The 27,599-nt window shown below is 57.3% G+C and overlaps 1 protein-coding gene and 1 pseudogene across 1 annotated transcript in view; both read left to right on the top strand.

The window, feature by feature from the left end:
* The first annotated feature begins 2,994 nt into the window (after positions 1 to 2,994).
* On the top strand, positions 2,995 to 3,401 carry LOC101393555 (small ribosomal subunit protein uS8 pseudogene; annotated as a pseudogene).
* A 2,948-nt stretch (positions 3,402 to 6,349) lies between these two features.
* Positions 6,350 to 27,599, top strand: part of DTX1 (deltex E3 ubiquitin ligase 1) — a 34,423-nt gene continuing 13,173 nt past the window's right edge. Inside the window, exons 1-2 of the mRNA XM_087424188.1 lie at positions 6,350 to 7,314; positions 23,596 to 24,271. Of these exons, the coding sequence (XP_087280314.1) occupies positions 7,056 to 7,314; positions 23,596 to 24,271 (935 nt within the window). The 5' untranslated portion in view covers positions 6,350 to 7,055. The remainder of the gene's footprint in view (positions 7,315 to 23,595; positions 24,272 to 27,599) is intronic.

Raw genomic sequence — 27,599 nt, 5'->3', positions numbered from 1 at the left:
CAGGTTACCCAAAGATGAGGGGACACAACAATGGAAATGGATCAGAGACCTCTCATCCCAGGTGCAAGAGCTTCAAGGTCTACCAAACCTGGGCTTTTCCGGCTCAGCTGCTCACCATGTATGTCATAACCTCCCTGGCCCTCTGTCTCTTCATCTGTTAAATCTGTAATAATACCTGGGAGGATTGAAAGAGCTTTAAAAATCCCTGATGCCTAGAAAGCACTCACTGAATGGGCTACTTCCCATTTCATGCCCCTGATCGGATGCTGGCCCGGGTCTGCTTCCATCTCCTAGTGGTTTCCTACCGCACAGCATCCACTCTCTGGTTTGCACTTTCTCTTAAGAGACCTCTCTCGAAGAAACCAGCACCAGGACCTTCTGGACACAGGGTCAGTGGTTGAGCCAGTTAGGACTCCCTAGGTTTCGAGTCACAGAAACTCAGTTAAACTGCCTCAAGGCAACTGAAGGGTCTCATGGAATCTAAGGAAAAGTGGAACAGCAAATCGCTGAGAAGAGCAGACTCAGGATCTGAGCTCTTCGCGGAGCCCTGGAATGTCCTCCCTCTCCTTCCCCATCTCCCTCTCCCCCTCCCCAATCCTGATTTCTCCCTCCCCTCCCTGCAGGTCATCTCCAAGACACATGCCCCCACTCACTCCCTCCAGCCCCTGACCCCCCCATTCTTAGAGCATGCCACGCACACTCCCACCTCAGGGCCTTTGCACTTGCTGTGCCCTCTGTCTGGGACGTTCTTCCCTAATCTCCCCCACTACCTCCCTCCTTCGAGCCATGGCTCAGGTGTCACAGGCTCAGTGGTGCCTTCCTAGACCAACTGATTGAAAATTGCAACCCAGCCCCAGTGCCCGCATGCTCCAGCCCCTCCCCTGCTTGCTTGCTTTTCTCCTTTAACCTTGGTTCACAAAAAATTGGGTTAATTATAATCCTTGCTTCATAACCCACTCTCATCAGCTTTTAATGATTAATTTTCGTAATGTAATAAACACCTGTGAAACCACTGCCCAAAACAAAAACTAGAATCTTGACAATGACCTCCCTCTAACTATATGGTCCACCCACCGCAGCGTCACATCCCCCACCATGATCCCCCTCCTGAATCCCGTATTTAATCTTCCCGTGTTTCCTTCTTAGAGTTGATTATTGCATATGTGTGTACAATTTTAGTTGCTTTTAACTCTGTATTAAGGGTGTCATGTTTCGTCATGGGACGTTTTTCACTGGCTATTATATTTTAGAGATCCGTCCGTATTGTGGGGTGTGGCTCTAGCACCTTCGTTTTGACTGCCATGTAATATTTCATCATGGGAATTTCTTCATCTGCTCTCCCATGGATGGGCATGTGGGTGTTTCCTAATTTTGGCCACTGTGAACAGAGCCCTGTGAATACCCTTCCACACGATTCCTGTGGTCGGCGGGCAAGAATTTCTGCAGGGAACATATTTTGCAGTAGAATTGCTGGGTCATAGGCCGTGCACATGCTCAGCTTTAGGAGATAAAGCCAGGCCGTTTCCAGCCGGGCTGCCCCAATTCACATCCCACCAGCAGTGTTGCGAGGGCTCTATTTTTCTCTATAGCATGCACACTATGACTGACTATGTATTTTACTTATGCACCTGTTTACTATCTTCCTCCACCCCTCCCCCGAATGTCAGTACCAGGAGGGCAGGGACTTCTGTCTCTCTTGCCCATTATTGTATCCCCAGTCCCTAGAACAGTGTCTGGCACACAGTAGGTGCTTAATAAACATTTTCTGATTGAATGAACAAGTGGACAGCCCACACGAGACCTGAGAGCTCATAGGATGTACTATCGGCCCAATGACTTGGAGATGGGCTCTCATTCAACCCTCTCCCAGTTTCTATCCCCCAATCCAGGGAAAGCACCATTGGCTAAAAGCTACTGATACCTGGGCCCTCAGGCCAACTAAGTCAGAGTTTCGGAGGGTGGGGCTTCCTCTTGGTAACTCCCCATGGCTCTTAGCATGAAAAACTCAAACCCGCGCTGGGCTTACAAGGCCCTGCATGGTGGCCCTGCCCACTTTGTCTTGCCCCAAGCTCACCCCTGCTCCATTCTCAGTGGCCACTCCAGCCTCCTCTTTGTTGCTGTAACACACTAAGCTCTTTCTCCCTTCTGGGCCTTGGCACACCTCTGTTCCCTCTGTTCCTCCTCCCACCCTGCTTAGCTGTATTAAGATTATGGATCCTTCATGGAGTAGCTGAAATGTCACCTCCTCTGAGAAGTCCTCTCTGGCTCCTGAGACCTGGTGGGACCCCTGTTAAAGACCCTCATGGTATCCTGAACTTCTCCTTCATGGCTCTTGCAAAATTGTGTAATCACACTCTGTGTGATTCTTTGATTCATGTCTCACCCTCTCACTAGACTCTGAGACACAGGAGAGCAGGAACTATGCTGTTTTGGTTATCTCTATGTCTCAGCACATAGTCCAGTGTCTGGCACATAGATGGGGGCTGGTATTTTTTGGATGGATGGATGGACAGATAGATGAGTGGATAGATGGATGGAGGGATGGGTGAGTAGGGGGAAGGAAGGGAGGGAAGGAGAGAAGGAAAGAAGCAAGGGAAGAAGAGAAGAGGGAAGGAAAGGAGGGAGGGAGGAAAGATCATTTGCATGGATGAATGTATAGATGAATGGGTGAATAGATGCATGCATGCATGGATGGATGGATGGATGGATGGATGGATGGACGGATGAATGGATGGATGGATGGATGGATGGATGGACAGATGAATGGATGGATGGATGGATGGATGGACGGATGAATGGATGGATGGATGGATTGTTGGATGGATGGATGGATGAATGGATGGATGGATGGATGGATGGATGGATGAATGGATGGATGGATGGATTGTTGGATGGATGGATGGATGGATGGATGGATGGATGGATTGTTGGATGGATGGATGGATGGATGGATAGATGATGGATAAGAGAACAAACAAATAAGTTCATCTCTTTCCACCATGTTTCCCTGCCACCATAATGGTGCACATAAACATCCTGGCCGATGCTCTCAAGAGCGTCAATGACACTGAGAAGAAAGGCAAACTCCAGGTTCCTCTAGGTCATGCTCCAAAGTCATTGTCTGGTTTCTAATTGTGACGATGAAGCATGGTTACATCGACGAATTTGAAATCATTGATAATCACAAAGCTGAGAAAATCGTTGCTAACCTCACATGCAGGTTAAATAAGTGTGATCAGCCCCAGATTTGACATGTAACTCAAAGACCTACAAAAGCGGCAGAATAATCTCCCATCCCATCAATTTGATTTCATTGTACTGATGGCCTCAGCTAGTACCATGGCCACGAGGAAGCAAGACAAAAACATATGGAAGAGAAAACCCTGGGATGCTTTTTCTAGGGATACAATACACACATACAAATAAAAAAAAAAAGAGAGAGTTTGTGTTTGATGGCTTTTGCTCTCTTGGCTTCTCCATTGGTGTTTGAGCCATCTCCCCAGTGGATTGTGGGCTCCTTGAAGGCCAAATTCCTTTCCCCTCCTTAGAATCCCTTTCTCCCAGAGGGCCCTGGAAGCAGGCCTTTGCACTTCCAGACCTTCCAAAGCCCAATTGAGAGGGGCCATTAGGATCCGCACCAGATCCTCAGCTGGATGCCATTCCAATGTCCCCAAACAAACAGCAGCAGCATGGTGCTGGGGGAGGTGCAAACGGGTTTGGGATTCAAATCCCAGCTCTGCCACTTACTCCCTGGGGGAACATGGGCAAGCCACTTAACCTCTTTGAGATTCAGGAGTTTTTTACATCTGTAAAATAAGACAATATCACCTACCTTGCGGGGCAATTGTGCAGAGTAGTGAGTACTATGTAAGCGGCAGGTAACAAGCACTCAATAAACGATAACCTTTATGTGACGAGCACCAGCCTCACCACACAAAGGTGAATAAGACAGGCCCTGATCTCATGGATATCTCACTCTAGCACGGACAGAGTCCACTGAAGTGGCCAATGGCAACACAGGGTGTCACATCCAAGTGTGGGCAAAGGAACACGGGAAGATGGGATGAGTTCACAGAAGGCTTCCTGGAGGAGGTGACATTTAGTTAGACCTTAACATTACACAGTGTGGAGTCCTGAGTTCTTTCCAACTTGCTGCTAAATTTCCATGTGACCCTGAGCCAGCCTCTTCCCCACTCTGGGGTCCCCAGATCCCCTTCTGTAACATAAGGTTGTTGAGCAGCAGCTCTGAATTTTTTGGGTCAGAACCTCCTTGGAGAAGAATCTCTGAAAGCCAGAGCCCTCTTCCCAGATAAATGCAGACACATAAGTTTGTCTGTAACGGGGAAGGGGGCTTCATGGACCCCCGGAAAGCCATCAGTGGACCCTAGGCAAAAATCCCAGAGCTCAGTGATCCTTTTGGAGCATTATCCCTGCAGAACTGGCCCTGCCCTCAGATGGAGCCTCTCGCTTTAGTCTGCGGCAGGCGCAAGCAAGCCGAATCATCGACCCAATCTGGAAAGCCCATGAGGCTGCAGGACAGAGCAGGGGCCCGGGGGGGGCGGAGGTCGCTCCAGCTGGCTGGGGAACCGGAGTTTTGGTTCTGGGAAAGCGCCCTTGAGCAGCCTGCCCCCGACCCCGCCTAGTTTATCACCATCTGTCCGGGGGAGGAAGAGGAGCGTGGGCCGCTCTGGGCAGGCTCCCAAACAGACCGCTGACCCCCGTCTGCCGCCCAGGCTGGAGTTCCCGGACGCATCCTTCATCTTCCCTAATCTAAACACCCGCAGGCCGCGGGTGGTCCATCCCTCTCCCAGCTGATGTGTGTCTTCAGCTGCATCCAGCTTGCCAGAGCAGGGAGAGCTGGCCATCCCATTAACGCCTGAGCTGCTGCCCCCACCTGCCTCCCTTGCCATCCAGCCAACCCTCACCCAGCATTTATTGAGCACCTATTGTTTACAGGCTTCTGTGAATGAGATGGCAGAGGGCCTGCCTTTACCGGCCTCCAGGCCTAGGTCCCTCCCACCTCCCTGGGAGGCAGGATGCTGTTGCTAGCCCCCTCACCTGAGCAGGTGGGTGCTTGGGGACTTGGGCTCCAGGTACTGGAGGAGAAGCAGCTCCAGGCTGGTGTCTGGCCACTGGGCTATGCTGCTATGTGATCCTGGGCCTGTTTCTTACCCTCTCTGGGCCCTGGTCTTCCCATATGTACACTCGGATCCATGATTCCATTTGGCTCTGAAATGGGCCTTGCCTGCCCCTCCTCACCCTTCTCCTTCAGAATAGTGGAAGGAGAAGAGAAGGTTGCCCTAGAATGCTGTAAGATCTTTCTTCAGACAATCTCTGGATCTTATTCATTCATTCAAGCATTTATTGAGCACCTATTGTATGCCATGCCCTGGACTGGGCAGCTGGAATGCAAAGAAGACTAGCATTCAAACAGGCGAGCTGCTTGAATAGACACCCCACTCCACGCCTTGCGCCCTGCTTGGGGTCGGGAGGCGTCCTGGGGTTTTGGGGCGCCCCGGGACTCACGTGGCGGCGCCAGCGGCGCTTAGGGCCTTCATCTGTCTCCTCCCCTTCCTCCTTCCCCGCCCCCACCCCCTCTCCTCCCCTGAGCGCGGCCGCGGCCGCCTCCCACCCGCGGGCTCCCGGCGCCCGGCAGCCGGCTCCTGCGTCCGTCGGTCGGCGGCGAAGTCTGTCCGCGCGCGGAGAGCCCAGCGCCCCAGCGCGCGGCGGCCGCCGGGCCTGGGAGGGAAAAGGCGCGGAGGCGGGACGGCGGCTCCCTCCCACTCTGGAGGGAGCCCAGGAGGCGGCGGTGCTGAAGCGCGAGCCGAGAAGGAGGCAGAGCAGAGGACAGGCGGTGAGAGCGCGGGGGCTTGGGGACCCCACCCCCGGCTCCCGCGGGGGACCCGCGCGCGCTTCGCGGAGGTCTGGGCTGGGGAGGGGGCGCTGTTACCCCCAGGGCGGGGAGGCAGCGACGATCCAGCTCCCGGCCTCACCTTCTCGGTGACGCGACCCCCGAGGGGCCTTGGGCCGCGCCTGCAGCGCCGCGCATCCCCGCGCATCCCCGCACGCCCTGCATCCCCGGCCGGGCGCGGGCCCCAGGGGAGGGGAGCGCTCGCGGAGCTGAGGAGGGGGCGCCGCAGGTGAGGAGTCTCGGCAGATCGCGCCCCCAGCCCCAGCCCTCCCTTCAGGCCTGCCCCAAGGGAACGTGGCCGGGCGACCCCCTTTAGCCCCCCTTGCGCCCCCCCCATCGGTTCCCCATTGTTCTCAGCCATCGCTCTCCCGGGAAGGGGGGAGGGGGTGCCGCGCTCTATTCTTAAAGGGCCCTCTCCCCTTCTTGTCTCCAGGCAGGTCGCGAGCACGAGTGGGGTGGGGCGTGCCCACGGGCCCCCGCCCCCCTCGTCCCCTCGCCCAGCTCCGGAGCCGCAGCCCGGCCGGCGGGCCGGAGGTGGGCGCCGCACCCCTCCCCGGGCGTTCTTCAGCCACCAGGCCTTCCAGGACAAGGGGGACAGGGACGCCCCCTGCAGCAGGAGCCGTCGGGGAGGCGGACCCGAGACAAGGCAGGCAACCCCACTGGAGCCAGGCGCAGGGTCTGGGACGCAGCTGGGAGCGCAGAGGGCTGGCTGGGCGCTGCGGAGAGCAGCAGGCTGGGCCCGGCCTCCTGGGTGACAGGCCCTGCGCGGCCGGCAAGAAGGACGGGAGACCAGCAGGGAAGAGACTGGACCTAGAGTAGAGGCCGCTGCCTGTCTCCCTTATCTGAGCTGAGGGAACCAAGGAATTTAGAGCAACGTTTCCCCCGTTATAAGAAAGACTCTTGCTTTCCGGAACAGCACCCTTTATCTGAGCCAGCTCTGCTGGGAACAGATCCTTGTAGCCTGGAACACCCCATACTCCTTTAACTGAGGCCTCTGGGCCTCCCAGAGGACCAGGAGTTAGAAAGGAGGTCGGACAGTCCTTGCTGCCCCCCTGGGGAGAGAGGAAGTTCCCTGCCTGCTCCCAGGCCCAGGAGGAGCTGGGCCAGTGGTAGTGGGGTCCTGGCCCCCGAGGCAGCAGCGGCCATGTCACGGCCAGGCCAGGGTGTCATGATGCCCGTGAACGGGCTGGGCTTCCCACCGCAGAACGTGGCCCGGGTGGTGGTGTGGGAGTGGCTGAACGAGCACAGCCGCTGGCGGCCCTACACGGCCACCGTGTGCCACCACATCGAGAACGTGCTCAAGGAGGACGCCCGTGGTTCCGTAGTCCTGGGGCAGGTGGACGCCCAGCTGGTGCCCTACGTCATCGACCTGCAGTCCATGCACCAGTTTCGCCAGGACACAGGTGAGCAGACTCGCTCCCCGCCCCGCCCCACCCCACCCGCCGGGCCGGGCCGAGACACAGACACCACTGCCATCGCTACCCCACCGCCACCTTTCATGATCGGACGCTGAAGTGCCCCCTCCATCCCTGGGAGGGAGCCTGGACCTGCCAGAAGGCCAATGTGCTGATCCAACCTCCCTGCCCCCAAAAAAGGGAGAGCCTAGCCTAGTCCAGCGTACGACTTGGGTTCCAATCCAGCCTCTTATATTAGTTGTAGGGCTGTGGGCAAGTTACATCACCTCTGAGCCTCAGTTTCCTCATCTGCAAAATGGGGGGATCAGTGTCTCTCAGCTGTGTGAGGAGTGAACAAAATTGTGCTCATCGAGAACAGAACCTAGAAGAGCATTAACACTCAGTTATCGTAGTTAAAGGCTCTCCATGCATTTCCTCATTTGATTTTTTCCAATCCCAGGCAGTAAGTCTTAGTATTGTGTTATCATTATTAGTCCCATTTTGCAGATGAAGAAACTGAGTCTTACAGAAGCTGAGTGATTTAAACTCAGAGCTGGAATTGAAGCCCAGGCAATTGAATTTCAGAGCCAGAGCTCTTGACTGGTATCTTAGCCTGGCTCCAAGTGTTGGTGGTTTTGGGGGCGTGTGATGATGGGGGTGGTGTTGGGGGTGTCTGATGGCGGTGGTGATGATGGGGGTGGAGGCGGGGTGGTAACGATGGAGGAGATAGTGTTGGCAGAGATGTCAGTAGTAGTATTGATTGTGGCGTAGGTGGTGGTGGTGTTGATGGTGGTGTTGGTGGTGGTCTTGGCAGTGGTGTGACGGCGTGGTAACGATGGAGAGAATGAGGTTGGTGGCAGTCTTGGTGGTTGTGTGATAGTTGACGATGGTGACAAAAATGGGGAGGGCCCACTCAGCATTTTCGTTCGCCATCCCTGTGGCCATCTCCCTGAGTCACTGTTCCCTGGTGGTCTCTGTGACAAGCCTGGTGGGCAGTGGAGGATGGTGAGGTCCTGCCTCGTGGAAGCTGCAAGAATCCTTGGCATGTTTGACCCCAGGGACCAGCTGATGAAGGTTGGGGCAGTTCCTGTGAATCCTTGGATGACAGAACTGCATGTAGGCCTTGGACTCAGTAGACACTTTCTTTCTCTCTAAAGCTGTGCCGTCCAGTATGGTAGCCACTAACCACAGGCAGCTATGTAAATTTATGTGACTTAAAATTAACTAACATTTAAAATTCCATTTCTTGGTCCCACTAGCCACATTTCACATGCTCAATAGCCACGTGTGTCTCCTGGCTACAGTACTGGACAGCAGAGATCCAGAACACAGCTTTCATTGCAGAAAGTTCTAGTAAATAGCTCTGCTCTGGAACATTGCTTGGTGCCTCCAGAGTGGTCACCAAGTGTGGAAACACAAGCGAACTGATAACAAATGGTTTATTGATGTTGCTTTTCAGTACATCTGTTTCCATAGCTCCCAGCACTGACTGTGCTCACTCAGTGCCAGTCATTCATTCATGCCATCATAGGGTCATTTATCAATCTCCTGCTGTGGGTCAGACCCTGGGCTAAGCACTAGAAGACTGCAAGGAGCAAGACAGCCAGGGTCCTTAGTAGAGGTCTAGTACTGGACGACCTATGCTGGAGACCTCGGTGTAGTCGGGGAGCAGGCAGGCGCACAGTCACACAGGTAACCAGTTGCAGGTCTGAGAACACAAAATACACCTGGTCTGGGGGTGGTCACAGAAGGATAATCTGAGGAAGTGATGATTGAACAGAAATCCGAAGAATGAGTGAGGGGGGCAGTGTTCCAGGCAGAGCGAACAGCCAGTGCAAAGGCCCTGTGGTGGGAAGGAGCAGAGTACATTCCAGTCTGTTGTGTTTGCAGTGCAGTGAACAAGGGGAAGGCGGTGCAAGTTGAGGTTGGAGCAGGGACCAGACTGACAGGCCTGGACGGCCATGTAAAGGGCTTTGAATTTTATCCTGAGTAGAGGAAGTCACCATTGAGTCCTCGTGCCCATTCTCCCAGAGAGGCACTGAGTCCCTGACGGACAAATGAGAAGTGCTAGGCGTCGCCGGCCCCATTCTCTCTGGTTTATCCCAGAACCTTCTCTGGTGGAGGGCTGGGGCCTGACAGCGGCAGGAGGTGGTTTCCTCCTTGGCTCCAGGGTTGGCATTCTGCAGGCTCGGAGCTAGTGCGGGGCCCGGCTTATGACCCTTAGAAGCAGGGCTGCCCCCCACCAGGGTGCCGAGTTGGCCATTTCGCCTTTGATTCCCCCCCACCGTTTGGGGCCCCATTTCTATTCCCAGCACCCCCACTTGGGTTCCTAGCACCCCAGACTCCCTCCATTCCCCCTTTCGGCAGGCCCCTATTCTCGGCGGCACCCCTTTTGTGCTGCAGCCCTGCTGGATCCCCCAGAAGTTCAGCTTCGCTCACTTCCCCACAGCCCCTCCCCGGAGCGGCTCTCTCCACACCTGCCCCCTGTTTACCGGAAAAGGGAAAAATCCACTCATCCCTCCTGGGAGCCTGCCAATACCCCCCAGCGAGAGAGGAAGGCCTGGAAACCTCTGGGGCTGGCAGGGGACCTGGGACTCCCGGAAAACTGCCAGAGGGAGGGGCAAGGTGCCTCCCACCAGACATGGTACAGGGTGCTCCCCCACTTCTCCCAGGAGCAAAACAACCTCGAGAAAGGAGATCTTGTCCTCACTGCTAATGGTCCAGGGAAGAGCCTCGGGCAGGCGTCCTCCCCTCTCCAGGCCTCAGTTTCCACATCTGTGAAATGGGCAAGAGCATCGCTTTGCTAGCAGGGTTGTTGGGTTGATGGAGAGAACCCAGCCTGTGATTTTATCCTACAAACCTTGACTCATCACTTGCCATGTGCCTATCCTGTGCTGAACACTACGGAGGTATGAAAGATGAGTAGGAGACCCTAAATCTTGAAAAGACTGTGGTTCTGTCACACACACACACTAAAAACAATAGAAGGTTGTAAAACCCAAAGTTCGCATACATGTACTGAAATGAACACAGCTTCTATCTAGATTTGCCCGTTGTAAAATTCTTGATAAGTTCATTGAAGCTGAACTTTGATTTTGGGGGGAAGTAACAACATGCACCGGCTTTGCTAGTGCTCTGACATAGGAGCCGGCAGACTTTCCGATAAGGTCAGAGAGTAAATATTTTCGCTTTTGTGGGCCCTGCAGTCTCTGTTGTAACTGCTCCACTCTGCCATTGTCACGTGAAAGCAGCCATAGACTTTATGCAAATGAATGTGGCTGTGTTCTAATCAGACTAGCTATGGACGCTGAAATTTGAATTTCCTATAATTTCCACGGGTCATGAAATCTTTTTTTTTCATTTAAAAATGTAAAAACCACTCTTAGCTCGTGAGCGCCGCATAAAGCAGGCGGCGGGCGGATTTGGCCCGCGGGCCACAGTTCGCCAGCCCGTGCCCTAGCGTGTCTTAACCTGCCCACGGGTAACACAGCGCTGGTGCCACGGCACGCCCAGCAGGTCGTATACTGAAATACACACCTCGTGGCGTGTGCCGAGGTGCACCTGGGTGTGCGTACACGCACACGGCACCAACCCGCATGTTCGCGGCTGACACACAGATGTCTTGTCTCTGTGCCTCTCGTGCAGCCAGCAGAAGAAAGCCCAGGTGTCCGGCCAGACCGCAGGGGAGAGGCCGGCCCGGTCCCCTGGGGGCTGCTGTTTGTTCAGCTGGTGCCCCCTCACCTCTCCCCTGCGGGGCTGTTTTCATCGCTCCCCGCAGGGGGTGAGGTTCCCTTTGAAGCCCTGCAGGTCCAGAGCCCACGTGGAAGGGAACACTGTGACCCTGGGCCACGTGATGTCAGATCACGCCCTTCCCGGGCATGTGTGCCGCGACAGCCATGGTGTCCTCTGTGGTGGGCCCCGTGCTGTTCCCCCAGGCTCTCCTCTGCTTCCTTTGTCTCCAGCCGTCCCTACCACAGGCAAACCCAGATTTCACAAATGGGAAAGCCAGGGCTGAGGGGCCTGTGGGCACAGCCGCTGGTGGCGGAGCTGGCCTAAGGAGCCATTGGGGTCTGGGGGAGGGGGTTGGCTCCACCAGCAGTGGGGGAAAGATTGGGGAGCCGTTTTCCGCCCCCTGTGAGGCCCCAACTTCCCTGAGGGTCCCTGGGGCAGTGCTGTGGGGGCCTCGGAGGGCCTCACCCAGCCCCTGGATCCAGGCCCCACAGCTGGACAGGAATGTGACTTAGCTACTTGCCAGGCAATTTCCAGATTCCTCCCCGGACTCACATGGCTGGGGGTAAAGGGGGGGGGGCACCTTTCTGACTGTTGTCGCCCGTTCTCCTCTCGCTCTGCTGCTGGGGGCACCATGGCTGCCATCTGCCCATTCTGCAGATGGGAGAGCTGAGGCCAGGGGAGGCCAGGCTGGGGACTTCCACAACTGCTGTCCCCGAGGCTGGAGGCGTGGCTGTGCCTAGCACTCCCAAGCTGGCGGGCTGGAGCGACAGGTGGCAGCTGGTTTCAGCCTCCCCCAAGCCTACATCATCCCTTCTCTGGGTGGCTGGGGCTCCCCTCAGCCCTGGTCCCTGCCCTTATGGGAAACGTCCTGTCTGGGGACACGCTTAGGCTGTTGGAGACCAGGTGGGGCCACCCAGAGGGGGGAGCAGCCATCACCAGAGAAAGCACCATCAGAATTTACACTCCTAGGCAGGTTGTTCAGATGGAGAGACGGAGGCCTAGAGACGGTGAGTGACTTGCCCAAGGTCACACAGACAGTCAGTCCCAAGCTGGAACCCAGGCCTCTCAGATAGGTCTCAGGGATGGAGAATGAGGTGACCTTCAGTGCCCCGGTGGAGAGAGTCCCCTCCCCCTTCTCCCTGGAGAGCTCTGCTGGGGCTTGTTGTCAGGGTCTGTACCAAGGCAGGAACAGCCTGTGCAGCCCCAGAGGCCTCCAGGGCCAGCTCCCTGGTTACAGGACCCCTTGGGACCTGTAACCTCCCAGCCCATCTGGGAGGCCCCTGGGGCTGGGCCTGACAGCAGGGGCAAGAAGGACGATGTGCATTTGGGCGGGGAGGGGTCCATCCTGTGGTGGTGGCAGGTCCACCTGATCCATACGTGGCTGCCACCCGTCACACTGCCTATGTTTCCACCACTACAGGCCCACCCTGCTGGCCTCTGGCCACTTGTCTGGCTCCAGGAGCCTCTTCTGATACCATAAACTCACGGTCACTTTGATTTCACAGTCAGTAGTGCCCGCTCAGTAACAGGCCCTGGCTGGGTCCTGGGGACTCAGAGAGAAGGACAGGGCCCCTGCCAGATTGCTTTCGGAGTCTAGTGGAGGCAAAGGCAGATAGATATAGAGGGAACAGCTGTTGGACCCTCCAACTCAGATATGGATCTGAATTCCAGCTTGGCCCTTTGCTGGCTGTGTGACCATGGGCAAGCCCCTTAACCTCTCAGAGCCTCAGTTCCCTCCTCTGAAATGAGAATAAGAATAGTCCCTACCTGAGAGGCTGTGGTGAGGATTAAATGAGATAACGTAGGTAAAAGCATGGAGAGTGTTGCTTTGCACATAGTTAGCACTCGTGCTCAAGGAGGCAATAGATTTCAGTGCCTCGTAGGAGGAGTACAGGTTGCCTTCGTCCAGGTGATGTGGGCGGTGTGTGCCTGGGGGCTCTGAGCAGGGGCACTTCCTGGAGGAGGAGTCCTCTGAGAGTCTCTGTGGTTTGAGGAACACTTCCAGGTGGAGGAACCAGCATCCGCAGGGTCCTAGAGGAGACCCCAGGCCTGGGTGGAAAAGGAAGGCTGTGACAGAAGAGAGGGGAGGCAGGGAGGGGGTAAGGGAGGCCTCTTGGGTCCCACCGGGCCTGGCTGGGCTGCCAGCTGCTCTCCTTTAGCAGCCAGGCCCCGGGGGACCCACAGCTACACTACGCTGCAGGACCAGCCTCATTAATCACGGGCCCTGGAGGCCAGAGCTGGAGCGGGCTGGGTGGGGGCTGATGCAGGCATCACCTTCCAGTCCGTCTGGGCTCCCTCCACCCGGTCAGCAGGCATCACCCCATTTTACACACAGCAAAGCTGAGGCTCAGAGGCTGGGGAGCCACCTGCCCAGGCTAGGAAGAGAGGGGTCCGAGATTCAGATCCAGGTCTGCAGCGCCCGCCCCGTGCCAGGCCGGCTGTGGCAGCACCTTGGACAGCGCCCGCCGGCGCCCTGCCTGCTCCTGTGGGGGTGGGGGTGGGGGATCCCAGGTCCGATCCTCCTCAGAGCCACCCCCTTCCCTCTCCTCCCGTCCCCTGCCCCTCCTGTCCCTTCTCCATCCTTTCCTGCTCTCTCCCAACCCCCTAGCCTCCTCGTTCTAAGGGAGCTGCAGAGTCTGACTGAGAGATGAGGGAGGTGATGGAAGCTGTGATGGGGAGGTGTGGGGGCTGGAGTTGGGGGGGTGACGGGGAAGGTGATGGGAGCTGTGGTGGGGGAGGGGACGGGGAGGAGAAGGGGGAAGGGGGCTATGCCGGAGCTATTAACAATAAGGTGGAGTGAGGGGCGTGATAAGGGGGGAGGGGTAATAGCGGCTGTCACGGGGGAGGTGATGGGGGAGGCGATAGGGGCGCTGTGGGGACTGTGATGGAGGACGGTGAAGAAGGCAAGGAGTGAAGGGGGAGCCACGGGGGTGCTAACGGGGAGGTGATAGAGGACGTAATAAGAGGTGAGGAGGGGCCAGGATGGCGAGGTGATGGGGCAGGACTGGTCACAGTGGAGGCGCCCTTCAGGCCGTGGGCAGTGGGGTCCCTAGCTCCCTCCCAAGCCTCCCTGCGTCCACCTCTGTGTCTCCCTGGGCCTCCCTCCTGCTCACTCCTGCATCAAAGCCCAGGACAGCCTCTAGGCCCCAAGACAGTCACCCCCTTGAGCCCACCCAGCCTCCTGGTTGACACAGACACCCCCACCTGCCCCTGGCTGCCCCTGGCTAATGCCAGCCACGAACATGGGGTCCAAAATCTGGAACTGGCAGCCTCGATGCCTTGTTGGGGGGCCCCTACTCCAGATGCCCATCCCAGAGCCTCCCTGGTAATCGTGGGGGAGGGGGGCTGTGACTTTGGGTAAACCACACTCCCTCTCTGAGCCTCATTTCGTCCTCTGTCATATGGGCCAACAGCAGGACCTGTCTCATGGGATTGCGGTCAGTATTCGTTCGTTCCTTCACTCAGCAGGAATTTAATGAACACCTACTGTGTGCCAGACACCGTCCCAGGCCCTAGGGATGCAGCAGTGAACGGGACAGACACAGATGCTGCCCTCAGGCCCTTCTCTCTGGTGGGGGGTGATGGGCATGATACAGGAGGCCAGACACTGAGGAGGTCCCGGGATGAGGGGCTGTTCCTGACCTTGGGGCCCCAGGAGCTGCCAGGCTGGGGGCTGAGTCTCCCCCAGGGCCTGTGTGGCTGCGACCTTGCTCTGCCGCCCTGGCCAAGTGCCTGTCCCTCTCTGGCTCCTCCCACTGTCCCTCTGGAGCTGCTCCAGGCTGCCACCTCCACCTGCACGGCAGTAGTGGCAGGCGGGTGGCGGGGTACGGGAGGGCATGTGGCGCCGAGCCCTGGATCTGAATGCCCTGAAATGCAGAACAAAGGAGGCGGCAATCAAAGGAGGCAGCGCCGCGGCCAGGACGGTCCTGCCAGCAGCCGCAGCACAGTCACCTCTTCTCCCGGTGACAGGCTGGGCCCTACCTCCGCCGAGCCTTTGTCCCCTCTCCCTCCGACTGCAGGCAGAGCTCGCCAGGGGAAGCATCGAGTTTACCCGAAATTGCACCATTATGGAGCCCTCCCCATGTTCCTCTCTTCTAGGGAACAAAGGTTCCTTCACGCCAAGGTGTTAGTCCCCTGGTCCTGTGGAAACAGAGCCAAGGGGCCTGGGGTCAGGAGCTGTCTCTGCTTTTTAACAGATTTGGGCCAAGTGCCGTCCTCTCTCTCTCAGGCCCAGTTTCCCCATCTAGACAGAGGCTGAAAATTCAGATGCTTACACGGCCTGGGCAGCTAATAGAAGCATGTGCAGTGGCTGGGAAGGCAAAGGTTTCAACTGTTGTTCTCTAGGGCCTGGTACACAGTAGGTGCTCAATAAAAACTTGAAAACATGAAAACACGGCTGACCGTGACTCAGCTTCTGCTAACTGTTGCCAAGAAATTGTGGCCACATCTTTGGATATTGGGGGATTTTTGAAATCCAGACTTGAATGAATGCACCCCCAATTTTTAAATGCCTGGTCATCATATTTTTAAATATAAATAACACGTGGTCCAAAACAAAATCGCATCCACCAACAGCTCGCAGTCTCCAGCCTAGCCGTTTGTAGCACTCGGTTAGGTGTGTATTTGGTCATTCATTCATTCGTTCAGCTCGCATTTTCAAGCACCTCCCTCCCTGCGCTCCTGGCTGTGGAGGGATGGTGAGTGAAAGGCTCCCAGGCTGGAGGGAACACAGATGCCTCAACATTTAGCGAGCGGTGTGCTTTAACGGGGGTACTGCAGGTACGCAGTGCCATGGGAGCCCCAAGGAGGGAGTGATTCTCCCTGAGGATGGCAGAGAAGATTCCAAGAGGACGGTGCTCGAGCTGAACCATGAAGATTGCTTAGAAACTCAGCAGGGAGGAAAATGGTGTGGATGGGTGGAAGGACATTCCAGACAGAGGGAGGAGCATGTGCAAATATGCAGAGGCATACCACACATGATGGGTTCAGAGAATAATTGGAAAGTTTGGTGTGGTTAGAGTGTGAGGCTGTGCAGACAGCTTGTGATGGGCCTCAACGATGAGCTAATGAGCTTAGACTGCTTCCTAAGGGCACTAGGGAGCTACTGACGGTATTGGGCAGGAGTGATATGGTCAGACTTGAGTTTGTGAAAGATCCCTCTGGCTGCCACGTGAGGATGCATTACAGGGTGCTAAGGGTGGAAGCTGGCACACAGGGCAGAGGTTACTGCAGTCCTCTAGGCAAGCACTAACGGTGGCCTGGACCAGGGTCATGGCAGTGGAAGTGGGGAGAAGTTCAAACCGGGCTGGGTTAAATCCTGGCTTAACGACACAGCAGCTGTGTGATTTGGGGCAAGCCACTTCCCGTCTCTGTGCTTCTGCATTTGTACAAGGCAAGCATAGTAATGGTACCTGCTCTGTAGAGTGCTGTGTGAACTAAGAGTCGGCTTATGTAAAGCACCTAGACAGTGCCTGGCACATAGTAGGCCCTCACGAGTGTTCACCACTATGATGCTGCTGCTGCTGCTGTCTATTTCACAAGTGGGGATGGAGAGGGAGGGTCAGGTCACTTGCCCGGGGCCACCAGGGGCCCCAGGAGATGGAGGACTGTCACTCCTATTCTCTACCCCCCATTTCCCACTCTCAGCTGTTGCTGCTGTGCCGGGGGGTCTGAGCCTGAGTGTGTCAGAGCCAGGTGACCGGGAAGCCCCCCACAGCCCATAAAGCAGGCACAGCCAGCTTCCAGCTGCCTGCAGCCTCTGCGGTGATGGCCTCTTGAAACCCATTTGAAGGTGGCAGCCGCTCCGCGTGCCATGCAGACCCTCAGCCTCCCCCAGGTAGGCTGGAGACCCCCTCCCCTCCGCTCCCCGCCCCCCCACTGCCCTGGCCTGGCTGCCAGCAGACTCTGGGGAGCCCAGGCCAGCTTCAAACATGCAGAAACCGCTAATGGGCCGCAGCTGAGCTTGACGAGTCCCCTGGGAGAGTTTGGAGGGAAACAGAACACTGCGGGATTATTGATCACAGGCCAGGAGGGGGAGGCGCCGGCAGACTGCAGTTCGAGTCCCCGCCCGGCCACCACCCCCAGCCGGACTTACCAAGGAACCTCAGTTTCCCCCTCTGCCAAATGGGGCTAACAGTGCACAAAATCCCCAGGGCTGTGGTGAGGACGGATGTACATATAAGCCCTTAGCACAGCAGCTAGCACAGCAGAAGCCTTTGATAAACCAGGATGGTTATCGCTATTGCTGTCAGAGGGAGTGGGCCACTCCCCGAAGGGGAGTGAAGGGAGAGGGCCACCATCCCGGAAGGTCACATGGCTGTCTGGGTCTGGACCACGCTGTGTAACCTCCGTGCCTCAGTTTCCTCCTCTGGAACATGGGCTAGTGGGAGCAGAGCAGAGCAGTAAAGAGAATGGACCAGAGCCGGCAGCCTGGGATGGCCTCTGGCTGGGCCACTTACTCGCAGGTTACCTGGGGCGTGTTCCTAACCCGCTCTCTGCCCCCTTCCCCTCGCCTCCACAATGGGGAGTAATATCCCACCTCACAGAGCTGTTGTCAGGATTAAATGAGTTACGGAGCCTGGGCCACAAGTGTGTTCTCTGCGTGTGAACGCTCGTTATGACTTCTTCTGGGTTGGTGGAGGATTCAGTAAAGTCCCTCCCTGGGCCTGGCATCCAGTGGGTGCGCAATTCACACCCAGCCCACTGCCCAGTCTCCAGCCACAGGCCACAGCCTGCAGCGGGACTCCCCCAGCTGACAGGATATCCCATGACTGCCTCCCACGGCCCCCCTTCCTGTCGGGGCCTGGGTGCCCCCAAACTGAGCTCACTTCCCTCCAGGAAGCCACCTCCAGAGGGAGGGGTTCCCTGCTGGGCCTCGGGGCTGGCCCAGCCCAGGGAGGAGCCCTTGGGAGGCTGAGGGGCAGGCAGGAGGGCTCAGGGCTGTCCCCTCTCTCTACGGAGTCAGCTTCTTCTTAAGGCCAAAAGCTGGGGGCTGGGACACCCACACACCCCACCTTCAAACAGGGGTCATCAGACCAGGACACACTCTCAGGGCAGAAACCTCTTACAGGGAAACCACTGAGGGCAAAGCTGAGGTAGTGAGTTCCCCGTCACTGGAGGTATCCTAGGCTGGGCTACCACTTAGCTGAGTTGAACCCCTGAGAACTAGTCCAACCCGGCCTTTCCTCTACTCTATGAGTGGAGCAGCATTCCTAAGCCCTCCCAAGATGTCACTTCTCTGGGCCTCAGTTGCCTCATCTGTAAAATGGGAATAATTCTAGTCCCTCCCTGGAAGGAACCATGTGAGGATAAAATGAGTTAGCACACAGAAAGTGCTGAGCACACCTCTGACACAGAGTGAGTGCTCAGTAAACCTTCGCTCTATTGTTATTGCTGAAGCTACTGTCTGTCCCCAGCGTCCCTCCTGTCTGCTCTCCTGTCTCTTGGCCTTGCTCTTTTTTTCTGTTGTTTCTTTGTCTCTCATCTCGTTCTGTCTCTCTGCCCCAGCTCTCCCCGTATCTGCCTCAGCGTTTCCCATTTTGATCCTGGCCTCTGTCTGGCAGTCTCTCTGTGCCTCTCTCCCCCTGTGTCTCCATCTCTCTCTCGTCGTCTCTGCCCCGGGCATGAACTGGTCCCTGGCTGCAGCGCCGTGGCCGCCCCCACCCCCGGTCTCCGGGGCCCAGCTCCTGCCGGCCTCCAGCTGACATCTGGCCAAAGCCCCTTTCCCCGCAGTTCAGCTGGAACAAGATTGGAATTTTTCAACCAAACATTCTTAAGAAACTAAGGGGGGTTTGGGGGACGGACGACAAAAGCAGATGCACAAAAACAGGCCCAGGGGACCTTTGACACGGGTTCCTAACTGCCATGGGGCGCAGAGCCTCGTGGGCAGCGCAGCTGGGTGCCCGTGAGGCCCAAGGGGGGATCGGTCTGCTCAGGGAGACCCAGCAGCCTGGGTCGTAAAGAAAGACCAGCCGTGCCCTCGGGCCCCCAGCCTGAGACCCTTCCCGTCTCCCAGGCTGAAGGACCTCCAGCCCATCTTGGACCCATTGTTCTGGCCGCAAATCTAGGCCAAGGCCGCAGGGGAGGACAAGGCGTGTTTCTGCTGCTGCTCCCTTGGAGATCTTGAGATCGCAGCCCAGGCGGGTCACCAGGGAACCAGCCGGCGCCCTCGGCCTGGTCCACGGCCAGTGGGAGCCAGAGAGGTGGACGGCTGGGCAGGCAGGCAGCAGTGGGCGCTGCGGGGTGCGGGGCCCGGCAGGGAGGATGGCAGCTGCCCTGATTACGCCAGCTCTCCGGGCTCCAATCTCGCTTGAAAAGGACCCCAGGGATGCAGCCTTTAATAACTACCAGTAAACAGGCAGGAAAATCGATCCCTGGCAAATAGAGCCCTGGAGAGAGGGACGCCGGGGCTGGCCGGCCCCGACCTGGCCCAGAAAACTCCCAGAGTCCTCTGTCGCAGAGCTGGCCAACGCTGAGCTTTGGAACTCTGTCCCCACCCACCCCTAGGACCCCGTGTGCCCCCTGGCTCCTGATCCAGTCTCCCCTCCCTCTCCATCAAGACCAACCCCTGCTCTTTCCCACTCCTTCTGAGCCCCAACCCGTGCCAAGCAGGTTGCCCATTTCAGTTGCAGATGCCTCCTTGGTGCCAGCCTTTGTGCCTGGTGCTGGAAACACAGACGTGGATCTGACTGGGTCCTTGTCCTCCTGAAAGTCATCATCCAGTGAGGGAAATTAAGAACAAAAACGAATAATTTAATGACAGTGCAAGGATAGACAGGCAATAAAAAGCTGCATGTGCTAGCTATAGCTGCAGAACAGAACAGCACTTCCTGGAGGCGGCGGGCATGTGGAGGGTTTTGTTGGATGAATAGGAGTTTGCCAAGTGAACAAGGGCTGGGAGAGGGTGAATGTGGGTGATGTATGTACTAATAACAACCGTCTTAGCTACCATTCATCAAGCATTTACTATAACCAAGTGCTCTGCCAAGCCCCTATGACGTGCATTATCTTCCTTTGTCCCACAGTAATTCTCTGGTGTGGGTATTAACACCCTCATTTTACAGATGATGACACAGAGGCTATATCTAGAGCCAAGATTTGCACATGGCCTGTGAGACTGCTGAGTTGTTTCTCTCAACCACTTCATCTGCACCTCCCACCCCTGGCCCTGCCCTGCCCTGTTAGAGACTTGGCACATGGAGGTAGTTAAGTAAAGCAGCCTCCCCTTCCTTCCCTCCCATCCAGGGTCACACCTTCCAGGTAACACAGCACCTTAACCCTCACCAGGCAGCTAATGATGGCTCTTCAGGCACGTGAGACCTGAAGACCATCTCTCAGGAGCTCTCATTGTGCAGAGGGGGAAACTGAGGCCCCGAGAGGAGAAGACCAGCACTCAGGAGCAGAGCAGAACAGCTTCCAGGGTTTTCCCCTTAACTAACCCCCTCTCAGCCTGCCCTGGAAGAACCATCGTCAAGGAAAAAATCAATGGGCACACACTCAATTAAAATGATGAGTCAGGCATCAGGATGAGGCTGCCCCGGAGGCCCCGGGGAAGTTTCCATATGATTGGCTGGGATGTTACAGGAGCCCAGGGACCCTGCCCCACCCTGCCTCTCTCATGTCGACAGCTACAGCTCTGTGCCTCGATTCCCCCAGCTCTCGGGGTCTGGGCAGTTCACGGGGGCAGGTATAGTCCAGAGCCCTCGGGAATCTAACAGAGGAGAGAGCAGAGGAAAGCTCTGTCAGCCTGGATAGGGACCCAAGTGGAGGACAGAGAGTCTGTGGTTGGGAGAAAGAAGCCTGAGCAGGCCAGGGAGGAGGGGATGGATCCTCAGGAAAGACTGTGGTGGGCCCACCCATCTGGCCGCAGATCCAGGGCCAGGCACCCTGAGGGATGCCTGTTAGCAATGGAAACCCCCTCCCCGTACTCACAGCTGCTGCGTGCCAGGTTCTGTGCCAGGCGCTGGGGAGACAGCAGAGAGCAAAGAAAGTGTGAGGGTTAATGCGTCGCATCAGAGAGTGCAGACTGCCAGGAAGAAGGTAAAGCAAGGTGAGAGGATGGGATGGAGGGCAGCCGTGGGAGAAGGGCAGTCTGCCAGGGTCTTTCCAAAGAGGTGACATTTGAACAGGGACCTGAGAACAAGGAGGGCGGGAACTACAAGAACATCTGGGGGTGGCTAGGTGGTATTCCAGGTGGAGGGAACAGCCAGTGCAAAGGCCCTGAGGCTGCACAGTGCTTGGGACGTTTAAGGGTTGGCTGGAGTGGACTGAGGGGGGGGGGCTTTATAGACAACGGAGGGGGGGTTTGTAGGTCATGGCCAGGATTTTGGCTTTTTACTCCAAGTGAGTGGGGAGCCATGGGAGAATTGGGGGCAGAAGGATGTGATCTGACTTGTGTTGAACAAGATCCCTCTGGCTGCCACGTGGGGCACAGACTACAGAGGGCACGGGCAGAAGTGGAGACCAGTCATGAGTCTGCTGCAGTGGCCCAGGCAGGAGAGAGCGTGGTTTGGACCGGGTGGAATCAGTGTGGTGGGGAGAAGTAGTGAGATGTGGGGCAGATCTGAAGGTAGAGGGGACTGGATTTACTGATAGATTGCACCTGGGGTAAGAGGTAGGAAGGCAGGGATGAGTCTAAGGTTTGGGGGATTCAGGGCCCGAGCAGCTGGAGGGATGGAGCTGCCAGTGACTGCAAAGAGGAAGACTTCAGGAGAAGCAGGTTTGGGGGGAGGAGATCAGAGCTCCGCTTTGGCAGAGCAGAGTTTGAGAAGCCTGTCGGACCTCCACCAGCTGGGTACACAAGGCTGGCTCTCAGGGGAGAGGATGGGGCTGGAAATGACAGATTTTGGAATCAGCAGAGACGAGATGGTTTGTCTTGATGGGTCCTTTTAAGCACCCCACAAGGAAAGTCTGCTTGTGCCCATTTTAGAGATGAGAAAACTGAGGCTTAGAGACGTTGAGTCATCTGACCACAGTCACAGAGCTGGAAAGTCGGGCAGTCAGGACTTGAATGAGGTCTGTCTGCCTCCCAGCCCGGGTGCCCCACCCAGCCTGTGCTCTGTGGTTATTCTCACCAAGTCTTCCCGGCAGCCCTGTGTGAGGGGAGAGGTGGGACATGGATTAGCATCACCCTCATTTTCGAGATGGGGCCACCGAGACCTGGGGAAGCTGAAGGGACTTGCCCACAGTCGAGGAGCAGTCAAGCATGCAGCCTTCCTGCAGATGTGCCAAATGAACCCAGCAAGAGAATCTCCCCACACTGGCCCCAAGGCCCAGAGCAGGCTAAAGGCTCTGAGAAGTCCTGCAGCCTGGACCTTGGTTGTCTCCGTTTAACCCAGTGTCCCACGGAGCCATGCTCTCGGGGAGCACCTAGAGCTTAGGGAAACACGGAGCAGTGGTGGGGAGCAAAACCCCTCACTTTTAAAATGGGGGTGTGAGTGCCCCCCTAGCTGAGGTTACCACGGGCTTATGTTCATTTTGAGTGAGCACTCAGCATGGACCCTCCGAAGAGCAGACAGCACGGCTGTCAAAGGAAGGAGCAAACAAACAGATGAATGAAAAACGAAAATAAGTGGAGGAAGGGAGGGACCCGTGCCGGATAAACAAAAGGCCTGGAGGACTAAAAAAATCACCCAACCCCAAGTTGATCAATGTGCGAACAAATGAATTCATTCGTACATTCAGCAGATATCTATTGAGCACCTACTGTGTGCAGGCGCTGGGGATACAGCAGCGAATAAAGGTCCCTGCCTTGTGGGGGTGATATTCTAGGGGGAGGAGACAGAGAGAAAACAAGACAAATAGGGAAACTAGCAAGTATACCAGATGAGAACACGGAGCAGGGAAGGAGAGAGGGAAAAGCAAGTGTGTGGAGGGGTGCAGGTATTTAAGTGGGATGGTGGTAAATGAAGGAGTGACTGAATGCTTGAGTGAAGGAGAGCGCTAAGGAGCCAGAACAAATGCAGGGATGAATGAAGAGCGTCGTGGGTGACTGCAGGCCTGGGCGATGAACGAATGCAAGACGTGTTGAATGAATCAACCAACTTGGGCTTGAATTAAGAAACTGATGAATGGCTTGAGAACGAATTATGGAACGAGTGAACGAATGAGGGAGAGCACCGCATGGCACCCGCATGTCTGCGTGGTCGCGGCCTCTGTGGATCCCTGCCCCCACCCCCACCCCGCGCTGCTCTGCTCCCCCCGCCTTGTCTGAACAGCCCCCAGCCTCCCTTCGCCCTCCTCCCTCCCGAGGCCGGTGCCGGCCACTGCTTCGGTGCCTGTGTTGACCCCTGAGAGGTGGGGGGAGCTTGCCTCTCCGTATCCCGCCCCCCCACCGCCCACGCCTTGCAGATTTGTGTCTCCATGGGGTCTTGATGTCCCCTTTGTTGACCCCCCGCCCCGTGCACCTCTCAGCCCGACGCATATGCGCTGACCCTCCTGCCCCCGCCCCGCGCCCCCCTCCGCCTGGCCCCTGCCAGCACTGACGCTCGGGCCTGTGCCGACCCCCTGGCCGCGGGTGCCGCCCCTCCTGCGCTGACCCCTTCCTCCTTGTGAGCGCAGGCACCATGCGGCCCGTGCGGCGCAACTTCTACGACCCGTCGTCGGCGCCGGGCAAGGGCATCGTGTGGGAGTGGGAGAACGACGGCGGCGCGTGGACGGCCTACGACATGGACGTCTGCATCACCATCCAGAACGCCTACGAGAAGCAGCACCCGTGGCTCGACCTCTCGTCGCTGGGCTTCTGCTACCTCATCTGCTTCAACAGCATGTCGCAGATGAACCGCCAGACGCGCCGGCGCCGCCGCCTGCGCCGCCGCCTGGACCTCGCCTACCCGCTCACCGTCGGCTCCATCCCCAAGTCGCAGTCGTGGCCCGTGGGCGCCAGCTCGGGCCAGCCCTGCTCGTGCCAGCAGTGCCTGCTGGTCAACAGCACGCGCGCCGCCTCCAACGCCATCCTGGCCTCGCAGCGCCGCAGGGCGCCCCCCGCGCCCCCGGCCCCGCCGCCCCCCGGAGGGCCACCCGGCGCGCTCGCCGTGCGCCCCAGCGCCACCTTCGCCGGCGCCGCGCTCTGGGCCGCGCCCGCCGCCGGCCCCGCTGAGCCCGCGCAGCCCCCCGGGGGCCCTCCGCGGAGCCCGAGCGCCCCCGGCGGCGCGCCCACCCCGGGGCAGAACAACCTCAACCGGCCGGGGCCCCAGCGCGCCACCAGCGTGAGCGCACGCGCCTCCATCCCGCCGGGGTAAGACGGGCCCCGGGCGCGAGGGTGGCTGCCCAGCAGGGCTAGGAGCAAAGTCCAATAGTTATCACAGTCATAAGTAATGTCTACAATCTATTAAGCACTCACTTTGTGCCAAGCATTAACTAAGCACCTTAATGTGTTCCCACTCATTTATTTCCATGCCTAAGGACCCGCTGAGGTAGGTACCATCATCTTCCCAAATTTACAGATGAGGAAACCCAGCGGGGAGGGTTAATAAGTTTCCTAAGATGGGCCCACAGCAGAATAATGGTGTCCGTTTCATGTTTATTATTTGTTAAACCTTATCTGCATCACCCCCTCGTTACCCCAGACAGTTCTGTCCTGCCCACGTTGCAGATGGGGCGGCTGAGGCTGGGAGAGGCGTGGTGCTTTCTGAAGGTCACCTGGTTGGAGAGCAGGGATTGGAACTCCCCAGACCTGTGGGCTGGTCTGTGCTGTGTCATCCTCGAGTGTGTGTAGAGGATTTCCCCTGCCCCAGTCTGTGCCGGTCTCGTGTGGAGGCTCGTGCGGGTGCTCGCCGCTGTCCAAAATACTTCCCTGTGGGCCACACCTGGACTGTCGCCGTTACTTTGGGGGAATAATCTGGTTTTCACGCTGGGCTCCAGGGACTCCTGGGGTGACCTGGAGAGTGGCAGGGGGTTGATGGGTAAGAAGTCAGTGCACAAGAGCCAGCCTCTCTGCCGTTGTTTAAACCCGAGCAGCCCTAGGGGCATCTCTTTATGAGTTGGCCTTCCCAGCAGGATTTCATTGAGGAAGGGACCCCCGGTGATACCAAGTTTGGAAATCTCTGGGTTAGCGTCCCAGGGCCCAGGAGAGGGACCCAGTGAGCCTGACAGCTGCCTGTGCTGGAGCCCGGACTCGGTCAGTCTCGGCGGAGGACTGGCCGAGAGGGAGGAGCAAGTCCTTGACCTCGGGACAGGCCAGAAGGGAGGAGACAGATACAGCGCGGGTCACGGTGCCCGAGAGGAGGGGTGGGCACCCAAAGCCTGCTCTGTTGGTATCACTGTGGCATGGCCCAGGGATTGACCGTGATGACCTGAGACCAGCAAAGGTCAGATCTGGATATGACCTTTGAGGTCACCCCATCCAGGCCTCCCCTTTCACCAAGGGAAACTGAGGCCTGGGGAAGGGAAGGGAGCCTGAAGTAGGCTGCCCTCTGTGCCTTCTGTCCCTTTGAGGCTCTGACCACTCCTGAGCAGTGAGATCTGCCCCTCCCCTTCGTTCAGCCTCAGTTTCATCATCTGTCAGATGGAGCAGGACTCCCCATTGTGTGGAGATGCTCACTGATGAGGAGGCGCTCAGTGAGGGAGGCGAACCAGCGTCTACACATCACGGTAGTTCAGCAGTGGCAGTTAGGACCACTTCCCGTATCCAGGAGGAGGGTTGGGATGGGGGCAGGAGCTGTAACGTTCCGTGGGAAAGACCCCAGCAGCTGCCACCCGCCTGCCTCGCCCTCCCCTTTCCTCCAGGCCATTCCTCTGGGGCGGGCCCAGTGCCAACAGAGAGGAGGCCTGAGGAGGTCGGGGAAGCGTTGGAGGAGGAACCCGCCCGTCTGGGGAAGACGGGGGCTGCTCATCATGACTTCTCGTAGGTGGCACCTATGCTGGCGCCCTTATGAAAAGGGAGGGCTGCAGAGCCTCAGAACCACAAGAGGAGTGAGACAGGCTGGAGTGGGGGTGGGAGGGGGCAGAACCAGCAAAGTTCCGGAGACCTCAGCAGCAGGAATTCCAGAACCTTCTCTCTTGGGCTGCATCATAACCCACTAGTGGATTACGAAATCAGAAGGTTGTAACCAGAATTTTCTTGGAATGGAATGGATAGACTAGAATAGGAAATATGGGTCTGCATTGTACACAGTAACAGTAAGAATTGTTCTGTGAATCTTCTGCTTCATTTCTACGTGTGTTTAATGGATTGCCAGGTGAGATTAATTTCTTAGTCATTGATGAAATTTGTGCAAGCTGCTGTTTTAGAGCAGGCTAGGAATTACTCAGCTTTTGTTGCTCAGTATTAATTCTCCAAATCTGTACTGTGGGTGTGTGATCACAGAGCCGAGCAAGACAAACGGGGTTCAGGCTGACGAGGAGACAGACATGTAGCGAGCAAACGAGTAAGTGAACACAATCACTGGAGAGAGAGGGAAGTGCTGGGGAGGGGGCACAGGGTGGTTTGTCGAGAGGGAACGGGGTGGGCAGGGAAGACGCCTCCGAGGAGGTTACCAGATCTGAGAAAGGCTGTTCCAGGCGGAGGGAACAGCACCTTCAATGGGGCTTGAAAGACATGGCACGTTCAGGGAAGGGCTAGAGGTGTGAGGAGGGCTGGAGAGTGAGGTGCCAGCCAGAAGGGGAAGGGCCTCGCGGCAGGGGCACTGCAAGTGCAAGGGGCTGGGAGTGGCAACAAATCCAGCAGGTTCTGGAGACCACACAGGGGTGGGGTTCCCTGCTGAAACAGTACGGGCTGAGATTTTTCCCAGGTGGGGACACAGAGCCAGGGAGTCTGGGCTTGGCGCTGCCAGCAGTGGGGAGCTATAGAGTGTGCTTGAGCTCAGGAGGGCTATGGGGGGAAGAAAGATTTCTCCCTGGGGGTGCCGATCATTAAACATGTCCTCCTCTGGCCTGCGGGAACTCCATTCTCCCCAGCCATGTGCCCCCCACCCACTTTCCATCACTGCCCCTCCTCCTCCCCCGGGGGGCTGTCTCTGACCTTCTCTGAGCCCAGACACTGGCCTGGAAAGGGGGGTGGGGGACTGACAAGTGCTCCCTCGTCCCTCCCCAGCCACGCATACCCTGCCCAGTCTCACCTCTGCCCCTCTAACGGACCCCCCCCAGCCAGACAAGCCTGTGTCGAGGCCCCCCAGCCCTCATCTGTGAGGAACCCCAGCTAAAAGTACCCCTGGCTCAGAGTGGGAGGTGGGCACAGGACCCATGGAGTCTGCTGCTGGGTGAGGGGAGAGGAGGGAGGAGGGTGGGGGTGGTAGACCCTGGTTCCTCCAGGCTGAAGCTTCCCGTTGCCAAGGCAACTGAGGCGCGGGTGCAGCCTACGAGGGGAAAGGGATGGGGTCTCTGAGGAGCCAGGCCCCCCACCCCCACCCTGGTCCCCAACACCCCAGAACCCTCATGGGCCTTCCCACAGCCGCTCTGCCTCTGTGTTTATGGTGTCCAGATTTCCTCTTTATAAGGACACCTGTCACATTGGTTAGGGCCCGCCCTGTGACGTCATTTTAGTCACCTCTGCAAAGACCCTGAGGACCGGGCTTAGGACTTCAGCATGTGGGTTCTGGAGGGACCCACTTTTACCCATAACAGTG

Source organism: Ceratotherium simum, chromosome 35 (assembly GCF_057802395.1).
Source record: "Ceratotherium simum simum isolate JZ-2026a chromosome 35, ASM5780239v1, whole genome shotgun sequence".
Taxonomy (NCBI): Eukaryota; Metazoa; Chordata; class Mammalia; order Perissodactyla; family Rhinocerotidae; genus Ceratotherium; species Ceratotherium simum.
This window is presented reverse-complemented; position numbering and strand designations above follow the sequence as displayed.